The 20203-nt window shown below is 37.0% G+C and overlaps 2 protein-coding genes and 1 long non-coding RNA gene across 3 annotated transcripts; 2 read left to right on the forward strand and 1 right to left on the reverse strand.

Moving 5' to 3' along the window:
* Nucleotides 1-3837: 3837 nt before the first annotated feature.
* Nucleotides 3838-7487, reverse strand: LOC104220235 (uncharacterized). Its single transcript, XR_709454.2, has 4 exons — nucleotides 7401-7487; nucleotides 7209-7265; nucleotides 6484-6585; nucleotides 3838-4386 (listed from the first exon to the last, which is right to left on the reverse strand). It is a non-coding gene; the product is annotated as an uncharacterized lncRNA (long non-coding RNA).
* A 9916-nt stretch (nucleotides 7488-17403) lies between these two features.
* Nucleotides 17404-17745, forward strand: LOC138887675 (uncharacterized). The gene has a single exon (XM_070169452.1). The coding sequence runs from the start codon at nucleotides 17404-17406 to the stop codon at nucleotides 17743-17745; it is 342 nt and encodes a 113-aa protein (XP_070025553.1).
* A 123-nt stretch (nucleotides 17746-17868) lies between these two features.
* On the forward strand, nucleotides 17869-18774 carry LOC138887676 (uncharacterized). Its single transcript, XM_070169453.1, has one exon. It carries the CDS (start codon nucleotides 17869-17871, stop codon nucleotides 18772-18774), a length of 906 nt encoding a protein of 301 aa, XP_070025554.1.
* The last annotated feature ends 1429 nt before the right edge of the window (nucleotides 18775-20203 follow it).

Below are 20203 nucleotides of genomic sequence, written 5' to 3' on the forward strand. Positions count from 1 at the left end.
TCCTTGAATAGTTGTAGAGCTTCTATTCTCTAGCTTCATAACTCGTTCATGACTTTCATTATGAACGTTGTGAGCTCAGTGCGTATTCAATATAGACTTGTGCTTGATGCCCCCGAGTCTTAGTATAGATTACTCAGTATGCCATAAATAGTTGAAGTTTCAGTGTTCATAATCAGTTCAAGAATACATGTCTCAGTCTAGTCCTATTCAGTATTCTAGTATTATGTAACTCAGTGTGATCCAGTATTCCAGTATTATGTAACTCAATGTGATTCAATATTTCACTATTATATATTGCAGTATAATTCTCAGTCCCTGATTTTAAATCCCTGAATGTTGAACACTTGTATTTGGGCCTGAGGCCGCAGTTTATGTTTTTTGCATCTTTGGGCTTGAGGCTGTAGTTTATGCTTTATGCATTTTGGACCTGAGGTCGCAGTTATGTATACGTATACTTGGCCCCAAGGCCGCAGTTTGTGCACATATATATATTGGGCCTGAGGCCGCAGTTTAATATTCAGATAAACAGGTTGTTCATCATTCAGAAGAGGGAGTATTCATATCCTTTCTTCCTTTCAGTTCAATTATTAGTTACCGTTCAGTTATCAGTTATCATATCAGTTATCAGTTATCAGTTATCAGTTCAGTTACCAGTTATCAGTCCAGTTATCATTTATTAGTTAACATTTCATTAATCAGTTATCATTTCAGTTTTAGTTTCAATAGTTATCATTTCAGTTATGAATTATCAATTCTCAAATATCAGCTTAGTTTCAGTTTCAGCATTTACAATTCTTTCTTTCAGTTGCCTTACATACCAGTACAATTCAAATGTACTGACGTCCCTTTTTGCCCGGGGCCTGCATCTCACAATGCAGGTAATGATTTACAGGTCGACGACGCAGAGCGCTAGGATTCTCGTACCAGCTATTCGGTGATCCCCAGTTCTTTCGGGGCATTATCATTACTTTACAGCCTTTCAGTATTTACAGATAGTCAGTATTTTCAGTACTTCAATAGAGGCTTCATAGACTAGAGTAACAGTTAGACAGAGTCACAGGCTTTTCATAGTAAGATATTTTGGCTACAAATATGTTTCAGAATTGTATTAGTATTTCCGCACTTTGATTTATATCATCCAGACTTTCAGTATATCAGCATGTGTATTTATCTTCCACATTCAGTATGTTATGATACCACATGTTGATTCAGCCAGCCAGTTGGTTTGCTCGGTTACATATAGTCAGGCACCGAGTGTCGTGTTACTTCCAGGCCCAGGTTCGGGGGTGACAATTACCGTCGTATCTAATACATAAATTTTAAATTCAAGTTACGAACTATCTCAATAGTTTAACTTATATGTACATATATTTTATTCACAATAAAATTATATCAATCCATATGTTTTCAAACAATTTGACTATTGCACAATACACATGTATTATGGTTTGAACTTTTTAAATATAATCTTAAAATATTTCGTAAATAAATTTTAGACACAATAAACCACGACTCTGTTACCATTGTAGGATTACATATAGGTGTTCGTAACACGCAGCGGAAGACAATAACAATCCTAGGCAGATATTTTCGTGTTTAAAATTTATTTACATGTCAAAGATCGGATCTGAGACGTACCTGGTGAAGAGAGTCTCGTTTCAAAATTCTTCGATAGTGCGAAGACTCTATGCGTATCCACACCGAGACTGATACTTGCTATCAACCCTTTGATCAATGAAACCCGCAAACAAATTGATAAAAAATACTATGCTGAGAATTATCTCAAAACTTTCGGCGTAGTAGTAGCAAGACAGGAAGACAATTTTCTTGTCAGCAACGTATCTCTTATTTTGTGGCCTTTTCTTTCGTTTTTTCTCTTACCCTTATACGTGAAGCTTTCATGTATATATATACTGACATATACCTTAATTACTAACCTTTTTCAAATAGGGTAGGAATAGGTTAATTAAGTCAGTGACTTCACGTGTAAGTCCAATGCCATATGGAGTGCAATACTTTCATATAAAGAGACATGAATCCCATTTTAAATGGGATTGTGGTGGCAGAGGTGGACTTTTCAGTTGATCCAATTCAAAGTTGGATTAAACTTATAACTCTTTTATTAATACTTCATATTATTTATGAGTACCGACTATATATATCACATATATATATTTCATCCAAGAGCTATAGTTTAATTTTCTATTCCAAATAGAAAATTTTAATTTGTTCACAATATTAATTATATCATGTGTGCTAGCAAAGAATATAATAATATTTTATTTGGACTAATAATTTAAATTTATTTGACTAATTAAATTCTTTAATTTAATTATCAAATACTAAAGTAATTAATCCTTTAGCAAAGATCAGAACACTCGTTAGTATGCGACCCCATAGGTTCAATACTAAGCCGGTAGTAAATTGACCACATCAATATACTAATCAAGGGTGGCGTCTAGCAACACTCCTTAACGATCGGATAACATGAAGTATACAATTTACTTTCATGAACCAGTAGAAGAATAATGTAGTAATTCCTTTTGTCCTTGTAGCTCTGGATCACCCTAGGATATGATTCAACTATCAAATCTTAATAGGCGACCACTATGTGTTCATGTCAAATATAATCGACCATTGAATGACCTAAGAAACTCATTTCTTCTTTCATTCAATTGCTTGGCCAAGGTCTTAGTTTGATCGTTTATAATTCATGACAACATGGAGCTTAAACTCTTTACCAAGAGTTGACAGATTCCATCTTGATCAATCACTAATTCTACAAGCATTTAATCGTACCCAATATCCTTTCAACTATCGCCCTAGGGCTATAGGTGTCTGGTATCAAAGCACAATAAATAACTTGTCAATTACTATGACGATCTCAGATCAAAGGAAACTTTTACATCACATTCTTCAAGAGAATACCCTATTGACAGTTTATGGTAATTCTAACCATTAGGAATTATCCAATGAGTCGGTTCAATGATCATATCTCTATATGCATCATCTATCTATGTAATTTAGTTAATGAGATCAACCAATCTTTATCTCGTAAAGACGATCACATAAATATTGATCTAACCGGATTACGAATGTCCAAATTAATAATCTTACGATCAAGAACAAATAATTATAAGAAACTTTACTCTCATTATCATGATCTCCATCACAATATCAAGTCTCAAAATTTAATCAAGGAACTTATCAAATTAATCAAGCAATTAATAGTTGATAAAAGAATATCAAATGCCATATATATTTTATATCAAAAAACGTTCACAAAAATATATTCAAATCATCAAATATGATATTGGATCTAAGACATATCTACTATATCCCTAACACATATATACAAAAAAAAAAAAAAAAAAAAGAGTAAATGTCAGCTCAAAAAGTTGCTATCTGATATCATTTTTCCATCTTTTTCTCAGCTGGTCATAGCTTACAACGCTCCTAGGTCAATGTCGCTGCTTCTAACGACCTAACTATTGGTGCAGCTACATATGTTGAAGGGCAGTTAGTTAATCACCCTTCGCAAAAAAGTTACATGGTATATATAGGTCAAATTGACTTTTACATATATATATATATATATAAATCTTGAACACTACTTAATTTCGGCATTCGCCACTAAGCCAACCAATGGTCACGGTCACTACTAACATGCATCTTTTAAAGGTACATGCCAAAACTCGAGTCGTTGATCAGCCTACTCTAATACCAATTATTATAGACTGAACATGAGAGCTCAACTCAACAAGCTCGTCTATTATAGACTAGTTACATATACCTGTGCTAAGCACAGGTCCAACAATGTATTCGTGACAGACATGATTTTGTTATCTATATAATGCAACGACAGATTTTCCTTTGTTGCACTTGAATCTCAATTCCTTTGTGCTCTCGTACATACAAAATTATAAAGAAGAATTAAAAATATTAAAACTAACAAGTAATATTATGACCGTACAAAGTTACCAAAATATTCAATTCAAGTAGTTGGCTTGAGATCTCAGTGGAAAAAAAATCTCTTCCTTTATTAGCTACAGTAAGAATGTCAGCACCAATTGACATCAGTTTAGAACACCTTGATCATCAAAATGCTTAAAACCTCTTCTTTTCCTCTATTGACAAAAACTCAGGAATCTCTTCTTTTCCATTAGTGGTTTTGTAGTAGGCTTCTCTTCGGAGTTTCTTTAGATCGTGTTGCTCTTCACTGCTTCTTGTAATTCCACATTGTAACCAAGAAGAGGATAAAGAGCAAAGAGATAATAAAAATATATGATGTGTTTGATTAACATGGAAAATCATATAATTGGTCTTCCCTGAAAGTTGTATAACGAAAACTAAGAGGAGTGCCACCAAGATCTTATTAATTCAAGCCTGCATAAAATAATTTTTTTCTTTATCATTGATCCCAAATACGATAAAAACTATAAATATCCAAGCCTTCGATTAAATATAAGACTATGGGAACTCTCTAAAAGAAGTGCCAATACAGCAGCACTCTAAAAGACAAATTAAAATAAGAAAACAAATATTTATTTAAATAATTCGATTCATGTCTAGCAAAAAAATTTCAAACATATGATTGAAGACAATAACCTTGAGACCATGAGCTTTGTGATGTTATTATGCATGAGTTAAACAGTCATAGCCGGAGCCACAGAGTCAGAATAACCATCACATATGTGTATCAAATATCAACCATGGGTCGAGCCAGTAATAAATCTTTTCTTGAATAGCCTAATGCTTCATGTCATATATAACTCTTAATGCATGCCATGGTTCTTTCATGGTGTACTACATAAGCTAATCAATAGATAATAACTTCCTGATCATCAACCAGCTCGCTTAAAATTTGTCAAGGCCTTATTTTTTAGAGACCGTTAAGACCTTTTTTAACCAGGTATTAGTCTTTAAATCAGCAGTAAGTTCAAAATTACTATCACATTACCTCATCTCAATGTGAATTCTCCCATTAAATGGTTTGGTCGTATGCACTACAATGTTAATCCCCAAATAACAGTTTATCTCAACCAGTTACAAAGTGAGAAGAGTAATCCAATATTGGATATATTCTTATTATAACCAGAAAGGATGCATGCAATGAAAAAGATAAGTTCTCTGCAACTTTGATTAAATATAAAATATTGAGTGAAATAAATTTATCTGGCAATTAGGTGCATCACCTTGCACAGACATCATTGTCACTACTACTTATAAGGTGCATGAGACACTAAAAAGGGGAAAAAAAGCAATTAGCAAAAGCTTTCCACAAGAAATCATCATTTATTATCCTTGAATCATGAGTCTGTAATTTCTGAAAAATAAATAACAGGGGAGCGACTAACTAAATATAAATCATCTAAACGAAGAAAAATGGTAATTATATATGCAAAAATTGCTTTAATTCCAGGTCTGCAATAAAATCAGAGATAAGTTGAGATGGAAAAAAGTTAGCATTCAATATGCTAATATTTGAACTTGTACTTGATTCGGTTAAACTACTGAGGACATCCGTTCAAATAGTATTTATCAAATTTAAAAGATAAAATAACTAAATACATTTAATGAACATTAATATAAATCAAGAAGATTGCTTTGATTTGCACAAATTAGTAAACGTGTGCTTGTGCATGTGCTTGCCTTAGGAATGCATTTGTTTTGTTTTCCTTTTCTTTTTTGCTTATCCAATTGTTGCATTCATCATCACGTACTTATTTTATTTGTCCAAAGAGATAGCAATTATTTTAAAAATAAGACCTGCCATTATTTTACTCAAATAAAGTAATATGCTTCAACAATACCCAATATTCTAGTAACAATATCTCAGGCATCAATATATACCTTTAATTCTTTACATATTGTGTGCGACACATAAATAGCGGGCGCTCTCAACTAACAGAGCAATCCATACTCCACTATTCTAAGTAATCCATCACCCAGAAATACAGAACATTGAAGAGCTTAGCCATTTTGCTCTTTTTCTGTATTCATATACCTCATTTTTTAAATTCCCTAGAAATTTGATGCATTGACTCATATCAAACTTTTAAACACCTAATAATTTAACTGACTTTAAAATGTTCCCTTTTAGTAAAACATCAATTCATGTCCTACAACATTTAATCAAGTTCATGAGTAAGCCATAAATAAGTAACCTTATACCTAAGAGATTGTAGAAAAAGCACATGTGCAATCTAATTACACATCAGAGAGCAGTATGACAGGAATAGCACATCTAAGCTGAAAATTTGATGTTACTTGAACAAATGAGAAGATACTATCATGAACCATAACTTTTGACATTTCAGGTGAATTAGGAATTAACATAGATATCTAGCCAAAAAAAAAAAAACTAACCAATCAATCTTATGCCTAGTAAATCCCAAATAAAAGATGGTGAATGACAAAAATATAGCAACCATGAGTAACACACTGGTAGCTGCATAAAAAATTAGAAGAAAACATATATACCTGTGACTCTTAATTAAGTTCATGCTAATTAATTAACTCCAACTCACACCAATCACCACTGCTCCATGAAATATCTCATCTCAAAAAGGCTAGAGTGGTGTCCTACAAATTGAAACTTTTATTACCATTGTGAATTAAAATATTTCACCAAGCGGACAATACATGTTAAATCATGCATTTAGTTCATAATGCATCTAAAGTAAAGTAATATTTGAAGCACTACCAGATTATGGATATATTTATAAAATTGGATCATCAAAATGCTTTTATCTGAAGAACTCGAGAGAATATATTCAAGTATTATACTGTAAATAGATGTTTCTCTTACTTAACATTACTATTTGTTTACTGTAATTAGATGAAGAAGAAGAAAGAAAAAATAATTATTTATTGTTTCAGGCATACCATCAAACATCATGGATGCATCAGTGTACAAAGGGAATTAGGTTTGCTTACCGAAAAATCAGATTCCGTATTCATTAATTATACATAAGCTTGCACCTAGGCATCGATTTTCACATATGCAGAAACATAGATCATGCACCCCAAGCATTTCATTCCTAAACATCTATGTGAAAAGAGGTAAAAATAGTGGCATGCACATAAAACATAAACCAAAAATTTTCCACATAAGAGGAAAACTAACTAAAAAATATTTACCAAAATTCCATCGCAAAGGAATTAGTGCAAAAAGAAAACAAAGAAAGAAACATGAAAAAACTCACCGCAAATCACAGGCATAGAAGAGCCGAAGAGATGAAAAGAAAGAGCAAATGAAAAATCTAGAAATCAAACAAAAAGATAAAAGTGAGAGGGATGAAGTAAGAATGAAGAGAAGCTGAAATAAATCCGGAGTAAAGCACAGTACAAGCGACTATTGAGTGCAAATCTAATTATTTGCAAACGGTGTGGCCTACCTGAGAAATTTACAGAGCAAAAACGCACTTTCAGATTAAAGAACCAAGAAACAGGGATGATATCAAAATAGAAGTGAAAATGGAAAATAGTTGTCTCACTAAAATAAAAAAGCTAGCACGTGTAAGGAAATAATAAGGACTGTAGTTGAAGAGTAAAGTTCCAAAATGACCATGACAAATACTAATATTTACTAAATTGCCCCTGTTCGTACACCCAAATCCCATTTATAAATAATAGTAATATATAGAAGAGTCCATTCAACCAATAAAATTATTACTTTTTAAGAAAAAAAACTAGGGACTCAATTGGTTCACACATGCAAGGCCGACTGTTAGTTACTAGTAGGGTTGAAGTTCACAATGACCTTGAAAGGAGTTGATATTAAACTTTTGACCTTTGGTGCATGTCACGTGGCGAATAAGTAAAATTACAAGTTTATCAAGTTTTTTTCCATAGACAAAATTTTTAACTTTTGACCTTGAAAATTTATCCTTGATCAGGAGACATGCCCTAAAGGCCAAAAATTAAAGACCAACCCTTGTGGTGCCTTATTTCTGCCATTTTCTGTACTAATGGAGTAATACAAGAGACCTTTAAAATCAAAAGACCAAAAAAACGTGGAGCCCAAGGGAAGAAAGTGTTGTCCATATCGGGCCTCACAAAGAACAGGGAAGTGTACGGTTGACCACTAATAACACATATATTTATTTTTAAGCGACCGTTTAAAATGTCTTTAGTCTTTAGCCACTGCTTTAATAAACTTTAATTGCCCGGACGAAAATACCCTTCTGCTCATATCCTTAACTTTTGTACTTAATTTCAGGACTTCAGGATTACATGCCCTTAACTTTTGAACATGGAACTCTAAGTTCAGGACTTCAGGACTACATGTCCTTAACTTTTGAACCTGTAACTCTAAGTTCAGGACTTCATGACTACATGTCCTTAACTTTTGAACTTGGAACTCTAAGTTCAGAACTTCAAGGCTACATGTCCTTAACTTTTGAACTTGGAACTCAAACTTCAAGGCCAAGCGTCCTTAACTTTTGAACTTGTAAGTCAAAGTTAAGGACCTATTGTCCTTAACTTTTGAACTTGTAACTGTAAGTTAAGGACTGTTTGTCCTTAACTTTTGAACGTGTAACTGTAAGTTAAGGACTGTCTATCCTTAATTTTTGAACTTGGAAATCAAAGTTAAGGACCTATTGTCCTTAACTTGTGAACTTGTAACTGTATGTTAATGACTGTCTGTCCTTAACTTTTGAACTTGTAACTATAAGTTAAGGATTGCATGTCCTTAACTTTAGAACTTGTAACTGTAAGTTAAGGACTACCTCTCCTTAACTTTTGAACTTGTGTCCTTAACTATTGAACTTAACTTTAGGACTTCAAGACTACATTTCCTTAACTTTTGAACTTGAAACTCTAAGTTCAGGACTACTTTTGAATTTAACTTTAGGATTTCAGGACTACAAGTCCTTAACTTCTGGGAAGGAATTGCATTTCCTGTTTACTCATCACTTTTTTTCTTATTTTCACAACTTTTAGATCTAAAAATAAATTCAAGGAGCTAAGAGCAAATAAACCCTATTACATTAAACTCACTAGAAAGAAAAATAATCAGCACACCGATTATGCCACAAGAGAAATGGCAGAAGCATAATAGCTTCTTGAGAAAGTAAAACAGTAGCAACGTTTTCTTCGGAGGAATCTCATTTGGAGGCCAAATTTGTCTTACGCGAATCACAGCCATGACAATGAAGTCGATAACAAGCCCAAAAGAAAGGAAAATCCCGCCGATCATAAAAACATAGAAAGGGTAACACTTTCTTTTCATATTAATTTTAATAGACTAGTGGCTACTATTGCTAAGCATTAAAAATGCTGGATAAAAAATAAATACCACTTAGAAAAGTGGCTACCCCACACAATTTTTACTAAAGAACAAGCTCATCAAGCAAACCCAAAATCTCTAGCTTTAGGATTTCCTCGTATGATTTATATGTAGATTAAGGGTGTGTTTGGTATAACGGAAAATGTTTTCCATGGAAAATGTTTTCTAAGAAAATGTTTTCTTGGAAAACAAGTAGTAATCTTGTTCATTTTTTAGTATTTGGTACGCAAATTAAGGAAAATGACTTCTCAAGAGTATTCATAAATAATTTAGATATAATAAATATGAAGCCATAAACTTTCAAACCAATAACCTTCTGAACCCACAAATTTCATAAACTTTCGAAATCGCAGAGTTTCGAACCCGTAAACTTTATAATTTTTAAACCCGTAAACTTCCAAACACACAAACCTCCGAACTCATAATTTTGAAACTTGTAAAATTTTGAACCTTTAAACCGATAAATAAAAAAATTTAAACTGAAAAATACATTTAAAAAATATTTTTTTCCCGGGAGGTGGGGGGCTGTAAAACGGAAAAAATAGAAATTTAAATTACAAAAAAAAAAGTAAAAAAAGTTAAAATTTTGTGTTGGTGGGGGAGGTTGGGGAGGGGAGGTTGGGATGGGTGGTGGTCAAAAAGATTAAGGTAAAAAAATAAATTTTCGGGGGAGGGGGTGGGGTGGGGGAGTGGGGTGGAGTGGAGGGGTAGTAGGGTGGGTGGTAACGGAAAAACTGAAATTTGAAAAAAAAAACCTTTTTTGAAGAAATGGGGTGATGTGGGTTGGTGAGGATGGGGAAGTTTGAGAAGGAGTTTTGAAAATATTTTCCCTTCTCTTGATAAGGAAAACATTTTCCTCCAATTGGAGGAAAATGAGTTCATAAGGAAAATATTTTCTAGAACATTTAAGCCAATCAAACATGGAAAAATTGGAAAACATTTTTCGGAAAATGTTTTCCTTCATACCAAACACACCCTAAGTTCCAAAACTACAAAAGAACAACGTGCCTACTCAGATTTATATGCTAATTTAGTGGTAAAAATAGCACGGTCTAGCTAGTTTTCGGACTGGTCATTCAAAAATAGCCAGTGTTTACCAAGTCAATGAAAAATAGCCACTATTTTGCTGCAACAGAGACCGATCCAGCATAATATACTGGAGTTCGGTGCACCTGTGTATGAACTTCCTGCATATTATGCTGGACCAGTATACTTTGCCGGGTCCAGTATAATATACTGGAGACTGCAGCACCAGTGCTCCAAACTCCAGTATATTATGCTGGATAGTATATTATACTGGAACTCCAGTATATTATGCTAGAGTATTTTTTCCGGATTTTGAATAGTATTTTCGTTCAGATTTATCTTTACATGAAAAATGACTAAATTTCGATTACTTTTGAAATTGGGCTATTTTTTAACTACCGCTTGTAAATCTGACTATTTTCGAATTACGCCCAATTTAGTGAGAAGCGCATCCAGAGCAGATTGCGTTTCGCTCGAACTTGTATACGTATGTAAAAATAATCAAAAAGTATACATGTAATACAACTCATTAGTTTTGAATCGACTAATTCTAGATTTTGGATTTATCTTTATATATATACCTATTGAAAGATGAAAGCAGATAAAATTATTTATCCAATTTCACTCTCCATATATGGTTTATCACCGTCACTTAAAATTAAAGGTTACTTCTATCCTCTAAACAGCTCTACCAAAGTTGAACAATACCTCCTCTTGCAGTGTGGCCATGAATTTCAACAGAACGTGAGTCAACCTTTCACGTCCATATGCATAAGGGCAGTTAGAGAGTTATCTCTGACTCTGTGTGACATAGTAAATGCGGTGGAATTAACTGACCATGTCTCTCGTTCAACTTTGTGCTTAGCCAGCCTGTGTATGTTAGCTAATTTGATTAAAAAATGATGGACTATAATACAGCAATTATTTTTGAGGCAATGCACTTATGCAAATGCCAATATGGTATCACCACACCAAGAAAACTCGACCTAAACTAATATTCGTTCATCTACAAATGACGGTTTGCTCTAGTAAAAAGTACATGGTTACTACTTTATTTCTCAAATTACCATATTAAATTTTCTATGAGAGTTATCCGTTATAGGTGTTTACCTCGAAAAATATAAGTAACAATTAAATATGATTTGTGGTTTTAAAGATATATGATTTATTCCAATACTAGTGAATATACAAGTAATATTAGGTTTAAGTAAGAAAAGTTGATGAACCAAACCAGTGTTGTTAGAGCAATAAGGACCTCGAGCTCGATTATCTCAGGGGCTCCGAGGTGAGTTAAGAGCAATAAAGTATAAACAATAAAGTAAAAACAATAAAGCTCAAGAACAATTGTGGAACATGGTAAACGAGAAAAGCAGAGTAGAGTATTCTATTGCAGTGAATGAGATGATCTTTACAAATGATTGGGGTCCCCTTTATATAGGAGGGGAAAACCCTAATATGGTACATTTCTAATTATGGTAAGGAATTCTATTGGCACAACTGTATAACAACCTAGTACGGACTTGTACTATTTCGTACAAATCTTATCCCATAATTTATGCCCTGATCTACGTGTCCTTGAGAAATTCCCGCTCTTTCTTGAGTGTCATCGAAATTGTACTACCCTCGAGGCAGATCATGACGGGTCTCTGATTTGTTTCTCGGGGTGCACACATCCCGTCCAGGCTTGATTCTTACTTCAAGCTTCCCGAACTCGAGCTCGGGGTATGATCAAGTCTTCGAAATCGAGCTCTCTGATTTCGACCATATACAGATAGTCCCCGCGTTTCTTAGAATGAAATGATATGAAATGATTTGAATTCCCGAAGTCCTTAGTGATGATATCATTTCCATGATACAGACGTTCGTAGTGACCGAAACGTCCCGTCGGTTCATTTCCCTAAAACATTGAATACACGTCAGTATTGGTTGGCCACTAGCGCCGCCGAACCGCCGTTGCCCTTCTATAAATATGAGCCGATTCCCCTGAGTAAAGAACTTTACTCCTTCTCTACATTTTTTCCATCTTCATCTCTTTCTCTACTTACCCGTTTCTACCGCCTCTTCAAGCGCCGGAAAACGCCAAGCTTTTGCAAGAAACATTGCGTCCCTGTGTAACCCGTATTCTTTAGCTTGCAACCATGGCCAAAACTTCCAAAACTGTCCCTAAAAAGGATAAAGCATCGTCTTCTTCTGCCTCCCAGCTGGCCAAACCGGTGGTGCAGCCAATGCTTGAGGAAATCACCCCGGTCCTTGCATTATTAAGAAGGACTTTAGCATTGAGAATCCTCCCGACGTCCCAAGCCGATGTGAGCACGTCTCCCGATATATTAGCTTGATAACGAAGAAGCTTATCAAGGATGTAAAGAAGGACTGTGGCTGGGGAGATGAGGTTGAGGTTCAGATTCCGAGCCTCGATGAAAGCATTACTACCCACGTGGAGAGGTTTTGAGTGTTTACACTTACCTCTTCACACTGGGTCCCTCGATCCGGTGGTGATCGACTTCTGCAAAACGTACGAAAGTCACCCTTGGCCAGATTCACCTCTCTTTTTGGCGTATTGTAATCATGTTGCGGTACTTTTCCAAAAAGGCCGAGGGTTTGGAATTCACCCTCATCCACCTGGTTCGATTGTATCGGCCCCAGTTATTTTGAGGGCTCATCAAGCTGCAACGCCGAACAATGAAATCCTTCTTTGACAGTACTGATGAACCCAAAGACCAGGGTTGGATGAGTCAGTTTGTTAGAGTAAGAACTTCGGACGTCATTCCCGGGGATAAAATGTCATTCCCGGAGAGGTGGAACTTTAACCGTAAGTGGAGTTCGTATTCCCAGTATCCATTTATATTTTGCTTCCGTATTCTATAACGCTTTTATCCTTCTTTTGGCAGCCAATACTTGGGCGCCCCCAGCGGTGCTCGACCTTGAGGATTGGGTTCGAAAGTTAGCAGCCACTTATTCCTATGATGAGCGCAATTGGCGTGAATTATCAAAGGGCCAGTGGGAGGCCAAGAACCACGGTAAGTGCCTTTCAACAGTTTTAAACACTTTTCATACATTGGCGGCGTTAATTTACTCATGCTTACCTGTGCAGGCCTTGGTGATGCATCCGAGATGAGGCCAGCTCCGACCGGGGAAAAAACCAAGCCTTCAAATTTGAAGTCCGAGAAGGAAAACAAAAGGAAAAGGGTTTCGAAGCCTAAAGACCCTTAAGACAAGAAAACCCTCGCTCGAAGGCTGCGAAAACGATTTGCTCAAATGGGCACAGATTCGGCCCATGATTCCTCAGATGATGAAGAAAATGATGATGAAGAGTCAGTGCTGGTGACTCGGACTAGGAAGCCAATCGAGGCCGCCAAGACTTCTGAACTAGAAACCTCATCCCATGGTGAGGAGACCCCGAAGGAAGAAGCGAGCAAGGCCCCTATGTCTTTGGACGTTGAGATTGTCCCTCCATCTACAACAACTATACCGGAGGGGGTAAATGCTGAGACCCCCAATGCTAATGAGAACGCCCCGAGTGAAGAGCTCAGGGCTGCGACAACAGGTCACTCCCTTTCATTGCCAACTTATTTTGAGGGGGTAATCGAAGAAGCCAACGCTCTGCGTATGCCCGATCCGAACAAGGTCATCGAGGACGATCCCTTTCAGGGTTGCTATGCTGGGATTGAGGATGCCAATGACCTTAATGATATATCCACCATTTTTGAAGAGGCTCAACATCTCTTTTCCGGGGTAAGGACTTGCCTTTTTTATTGTAATTTTTTCTTCCTTTCTTTTCTTTTGACTGAGGTGTCTCCATTTCACTTACAGGCCATCGTAAAGTTTGGAGCTGAGCTGAGCCAATGTGAGGCCGAGCTCAAGAAAGTTTCGGGCGAAGAGAAGGCCCTGAGGCTCCAATGTAGCCAGAAGGAAGAGGAACTTAAGGATCTCCGAACCGCATTGGCCAAAGCTCAAAAAAACGAGTCCAAGATAGATGAGCAGGTAACTATGATTTTAACAGAGTACGACTTTCTTGGTCCTACTTCGGAGGCTAACACTTCAATATCTCAGTTGCAGCAAAAGCTAGATATGATTGGGCAGCTCTGGGGCGAGGTAGATCAAGTTCGAGCTGATTGTCATTAGTGGAAGAAACCATGGATCAACTTGCTGCCGATAAGGAGGCTGTTACGGCCCAACTAGCCTCAGTTGATGCTCAGCTCCAAGGAATTGAAGCGAAAGGTGTAGCGCAAGCCAGGAAAATCAAGGAGTTTGAGTCCAAGCTAGCTAAAACCTTGGCCGAAGCTGCACAGGCTAAGGATGAAGCTGTACAGGCTAAGGCCAAAGCTGAGAATACGAAGGCTGCGGCTGACAAATCCATTTCCATATACTTGAGGGAAGCCATTGCCATTCAAGCTGAGTTGAGGGAGGCCTCCGACCGGGGAAAATGGAGCAATGAATTGGCTAAGTGTCAAGCCTGGAGGGAGGCTCTCAAATAAATCCATGCCCGAGGGTTCAACCTCGGCGGGGAGATAGCCGAGGCAAAGGCGCGGGAAATCAATGCTAGGTTTCTTATCTCCTCCGATGACGAGGATGTGGCGAGTGGCTCCGGGGACGAGGAAGGTGAAGAAGATACTCCCGAAGGAGAGGAGACTCCTGAAGATAGAGCCGCTGAAGATGTAGCTTCTGAAGACGACACTCCTGGTGGTGTGACACCGAAAATAGATTAGGTTTTCTTTTTTTTGCATTGGCCCCTTGTGGGCATTGTAAATATATTTTGTAAATTTCCCTTATGAATATAAAGTGTCTTTTTCTATATCCTCGATTTGTGTTGAATTTTATTTTGTCCCCGTTTGTGGAAAATTTCGATGATTCAAATACTTAGATCGAATATCGGTTCAGACTCATAATAAACCCTTAGGTTTTTATTGCTCAAGATAGCATCCCTTAAGGTTTTAGATGGTCCTCGAGCTAAGCTTTAAATCAATTTGATGCGAGCTCAGAACAATGGGTCTTTTGGGTCCGAGTCGAGTGAGAATGAAGTCTCGGACTCTTATAAGCTTTTGGTCTTATAAGCTTTCGGTCTTTAAGCTCCTATATATCGGCCCTTAGGCTATTTTAAAATTGGCCCTTAGGCTCTTTTAAGCTGGCCCTCAGGCTCTTATATATCGGCCCTTAGGATCTTTTAAAATCGGCCCTTAGGCTCTTTAAATTAGGCCGTTTCGGCCTCTAAAATGGCTATATAATTTTTCCTTCATTTCGGCTAAAAGACTTAGTGAAATTTTAGTTATGCCTTAGCACGTGTTTTTGTACCTGTTGGGTTTTTTGAAGGTTCAACGTATCAGAACCTTATTAGTCATTTGTTTGTGTAGACATAATCAAATACCTGTTGAGGTTTTTCCAAAGGCTGGTGATGGGTTTTCAATAACTTTGCCTTATGTTTTGATGGTCTAACAAACTTACTGTCAAGGACCAGATAGGGAACCTGACACATTTGGGCTACATTGCAAGTCAACGGATTCCAGCTAAATGTGAATTGTTATAGTTTTAGGAGATAGATAACCAAATAAGGACTTGATACCCTTGTGGTTCCCTCATAGAAGTACGAGGTCAATTGGACCCAATTGTAAGCGATGTGACTGCCTGCACCGTTTCTGCCTACACTGCACTATTTCCAGTGGTCACTTGTCCTTTGACCAACTAAAGTCCTTACATCATTCAAGTGATGTCATCAAGGTGTATTAATAAGGAGATTATATCAACAGATCACTTGAACACTTGAGAATTCATTCAAGCCTTCTGCAAAATAGTGAACTTAATTCTCAAGAGCTTGAAGAACAAAGTTAACCGCTACTACAGACCAGTTCCTAAATCTAGTATTTTGTTGTACTTAGTTGAGTTGTAACTTTGTGATTGTTCTTATTGTAACTCCTAAATTGCTTAGCTAGAAGCGTTGATTAGGAGTCCTCTTGTAAAAATCATAAACTCTCTGAGTTTGTGTTGTGACTAGAGTTAGTCATAAGTTAAAGTCTTTGTAACTAGAGAGTGATAAAGTGGCTTGTGGTAAGAGTATCACAAGTTAGTTGAGTTGAAATCTTTGTAATGGAGTCATTACAAAGTGGCTTGTAATAGGTGTTTACAAGTTAGTGAAGTTAAAAGCCTACAAGTGTAGATCGTGATTTTTGTCCCCTTGAGTTGGGATTTTTCCACGTAAAAATCCCGTGTCTTATTTACTTACTGTTTCATTAGCATTCTCAGTAAAAACTCATAGAGGACCAGGTACTCTACTATTTGGTGGACTCATATAAACTAACAATTGGTATAAGAGCGGGTTCCTCCTATCAGGCTAACACCTAGGAAGGATCCTTATGGCTACTCCATCAAATTTTGAAGAAGGTAAATCCACATACAGACCACCAGGTTCAATGGGCAATACTATGTGTGGTGGAAGACAAAAATGCATGATTTTATCATGGGTGAGGATTCTGAGTTATGGGATGTCATATGTGACGGCCCTTACGGCAACAAATGTACTTGAAGAACTTCCATTCTCAATGCCAAAAACCAAAAAAGAATACACCGATGCAGACAGAAAAGCTGTGGAGAAGAATTTTCGTGCCAAGAAGATTCTGGTATGTGGAATAAGACCTGATGAATACAATAAAATCTCTGATTGTGACACTGCTAAGGAGATATGAGAAGCTTTGCAAACAGCTCATGAGGGAACCACCCAAGTAAAACAATCTAAGATCGATATGTTCACTACCGAGTATGAACGCTTCAAGATGAAGGACGATGAATCTATTCAAGATATGCACACAAGATTCACTTCCATGATAAATGAGTTACATTCACTTGGTGAAACCATTCCTAAGAACAAGCTAGTGAGGAAAATCCTCAGTATTCTGCCTAGTTCTTGGGAAAGCAAGGTGAATGCGATTACTGAAGCAAAGGACCTACATAAGCTAACCATAGACGAGCTGGTTGGAAATCTGAAGACCTATAAGATGAAGAGGAAGATAGACAATAAAAGAAAAGAACCAAAGAAAGAAAAGAACCTGGTACTCAAAGCTGATAACAATGACTCAAGTGAAGAGGACAGTGACATGGCTTACTTAACCAAAAGATTTCAGAAGATGGTCAGAAAAAATGGAGGAATGTTAAAAAGGGGCAGCTCTAGCAAATCAAAAAACTATAACCTCTGTCATAAGTGTGGAAAGCCTGGGCACTTCATCAAAGACTGTCCTCTCATGAAGCAAGAATTCTCCAAGTACAACCCTGAGAAAGCAGCTAAGAGGAACCCGGTTCCTGACAAGGACTTCAAAAGAAAGAGATTTGCTGACAATGTGGTGAAACAAGCTCTTGCAGTATGGGGAGACTCCTCTAGTGAGTCTGAAGATGAAACTGATGATGGTGATAGTTCCATGATGACAGTTGAAAGCGAGTAAAATGAATATGATTCAACTTTTGCCTTGATGGCCCAATCAGATGATGATGAAGACGATGACAATAGTGAGGTAAATTTCAGGGATGTTTAGAGAAATCTGAAATCCTACTCTCCTAAGAAACTTATGTCTTTAGCTAATGTATTGATTGATGCCTATCATAACATTGTGGAGGATAAGGATGCCTTGATATTAGAAGGGGAAGCTGAACAAACCAGAGATGATCTCGTAGTGTGTGTAGTAGATCTGAAGGAAACCATTTGTGAGTTGAAGAAAGAAAAAGATGTCTTGACCAAAAGGATTGCCAACTTAGAGCATGAAAGAGATGACTTAGTGGTGGTAGTTGTTTACCATAAGGAAACTATTGAGAACTTCAGTAAAGAAAAGGAGGCCCTAGTAAAAAGAATGACTGAAATTGAGGAAGAAAGAGATGATCTCTTGGTAGTAGTTGCAGACCTGACGGAAACAATGGAGGGGCTAGGAACTGAGTCTAAACCTGGAAATACTGGAAAAGGAAAAGAGGTAGCTAGTGAGGAACACATTAGGCTTGAAAACGAGTTGAAAGCTGTGAGAACTAGGTGGTGTGTTGAAACTGAGAAAAACAAGCACCTCCAAACTGAACTGGAAAGAGTAAAAAATGATCTTGAAAAGTCCCTAAAGTGGACCTGGTCCTCAGAAGCTATCACTGCCATGTACACTAATAATGGTGGAAACAGGCAGGGAATAGGGTTCCAAAGGGAGAAAACCCCTTACAACCCACATAAGAAATATGTGACTGTACCCGAAAACTGGCTGTGTACCCACTGTGGAAACAATGGACATTTCAAGGAAAATTGCCAAGCCAGGGTCCCGTCCATTCAGAAAAATAGAGTGTTTGCTGAAAATGTAACTACTAAAAAGGGATCTGGTTTCACACACAAAAAACGCATATTACTTGCATGGACTAAGAGAGATCTTATTCATCCTCTTGCCTACTACAAGGGACCCAAACTTGCTTGGGTTCCTAAACTAACTCTTTATCTCCTTGTATAGGGAATAGTGAAAGGAAACGGTCAACAATGGTTCATGGATAGTGGGTATTGAAAGCACATGATTGGGAATACCATAAACTTTTTTTCACTAAAAGCCCTACAAGGAGAGAGTGTATCCTTTGGCAATGGGAAAAAGGGGTACATTCTTGGAGTTGGAAAAGTCGAGAAATCACTCACTCACTCTATTGAAAATGTGTACTATGTCAATGGTCTTAAATACAGTCTCTTGAGTGTCTCTCAGATCTGTGATAAAGGAAACATGATAGAATTCTTGTTCAAAATATGTACATTACTAATCTGGTACCTGATTAAGTGGTACTTGTGTCCAAGAGATATAAGAACATCTATGTTGTTGATTTCGAGTCCTTACAAAGTGGTGATCTGAGTTGTCTGAAAGCTGTTGATGATGATGCTGAACTCTGACACAGAAGATTAGGGCACACAAGCTTCTCTCTTCTGAACAAACTAATTCAGAAGGACCTGGTCCATGATCTGCCCATGTCAAAGTTCAAGGTACAGAAAGTTTGTGATGCCTGTGCTAGAGGAAAACATGTGAAATTCCTCTTTTAAGTTTAAAAAGGATGTAAGCACCTCAAAGCCACTCGAGCTTCTGCATATGGATCTATGTGGTCTTGTGAGAGTGCAAAGCAGGGGAGGAAAAAGATACATTTTTATGATAGTGGATGACTACTCCAGATTCATATGGACTCTGTTTCTTAGAACTAAAGATGAAACCTTTGAGGTGTTTGTGGCTTTTGTGAAAAAATACGGGTGAAGATGGAATCTAGAGTCGCATGCATTAGATCAGATCATGGAATAGAATTTGACAATGTTAAATTTGATGAGTTCTGCAATGAAAATGGCATCACTCACAACTTCTCAGCTCCTAGAACACCCCAGAAAAATGGAGTAGTGGAAAGAAAGAACATAACTCTTGAAGAAATGGCAAGAACAATGTTGATCGACAGTGGAATTGCAAAGAACTTATAGGCTGAAGCGTTCAACACTACCTGCTACTTGGTGAACAGGTGCATGATCAGATCACTCTTGAACAAAACCCCATATGAGTTGCTGAATGGAAGGAAACCCAAGCTGACACACCTAAGAATATTTGGGTGCAAAATGCTATGTTCTCAACAATGGAAAGGATCAACTTGGTAAATTTGATGCCAAGACTGATGAAGGAATATTTCTGGGCTACTCTTCTCAAAGAAAAGCATACAAGATATACAACAAATGGACTCAATGTGTTGAGGAAAGTGTTCATGTCATTTTTGATGAGTCTTATCCATCATGTGAGAAGAGTGCTGAAGAGGATCAAGATGGAGAACCCTTACTAGTCCCTGGTGAAGTCATTGACATGACAAATGAAAAGACAAATATGATGAGCCAAGTAAAAGAGCCGAGTGAATACAATACTTCCTCTTCTT

Source organism: Nicotiana sylvestris, chromosome 3 (assembly GCF_000393655.2).
Source record: "Nicotiana sylvestris chromosome 3, ASM39365v2, whole genome shotgun sequence".
In the NCBI taxonomy this organism is placed as follows: domain Eukaryota; kingdom Viridiplantae; phylum Streptophyta; class Magnoliopsida; order Solanales; family Solanaceae; genus Nicotiana; species Nicotiana sylvestris.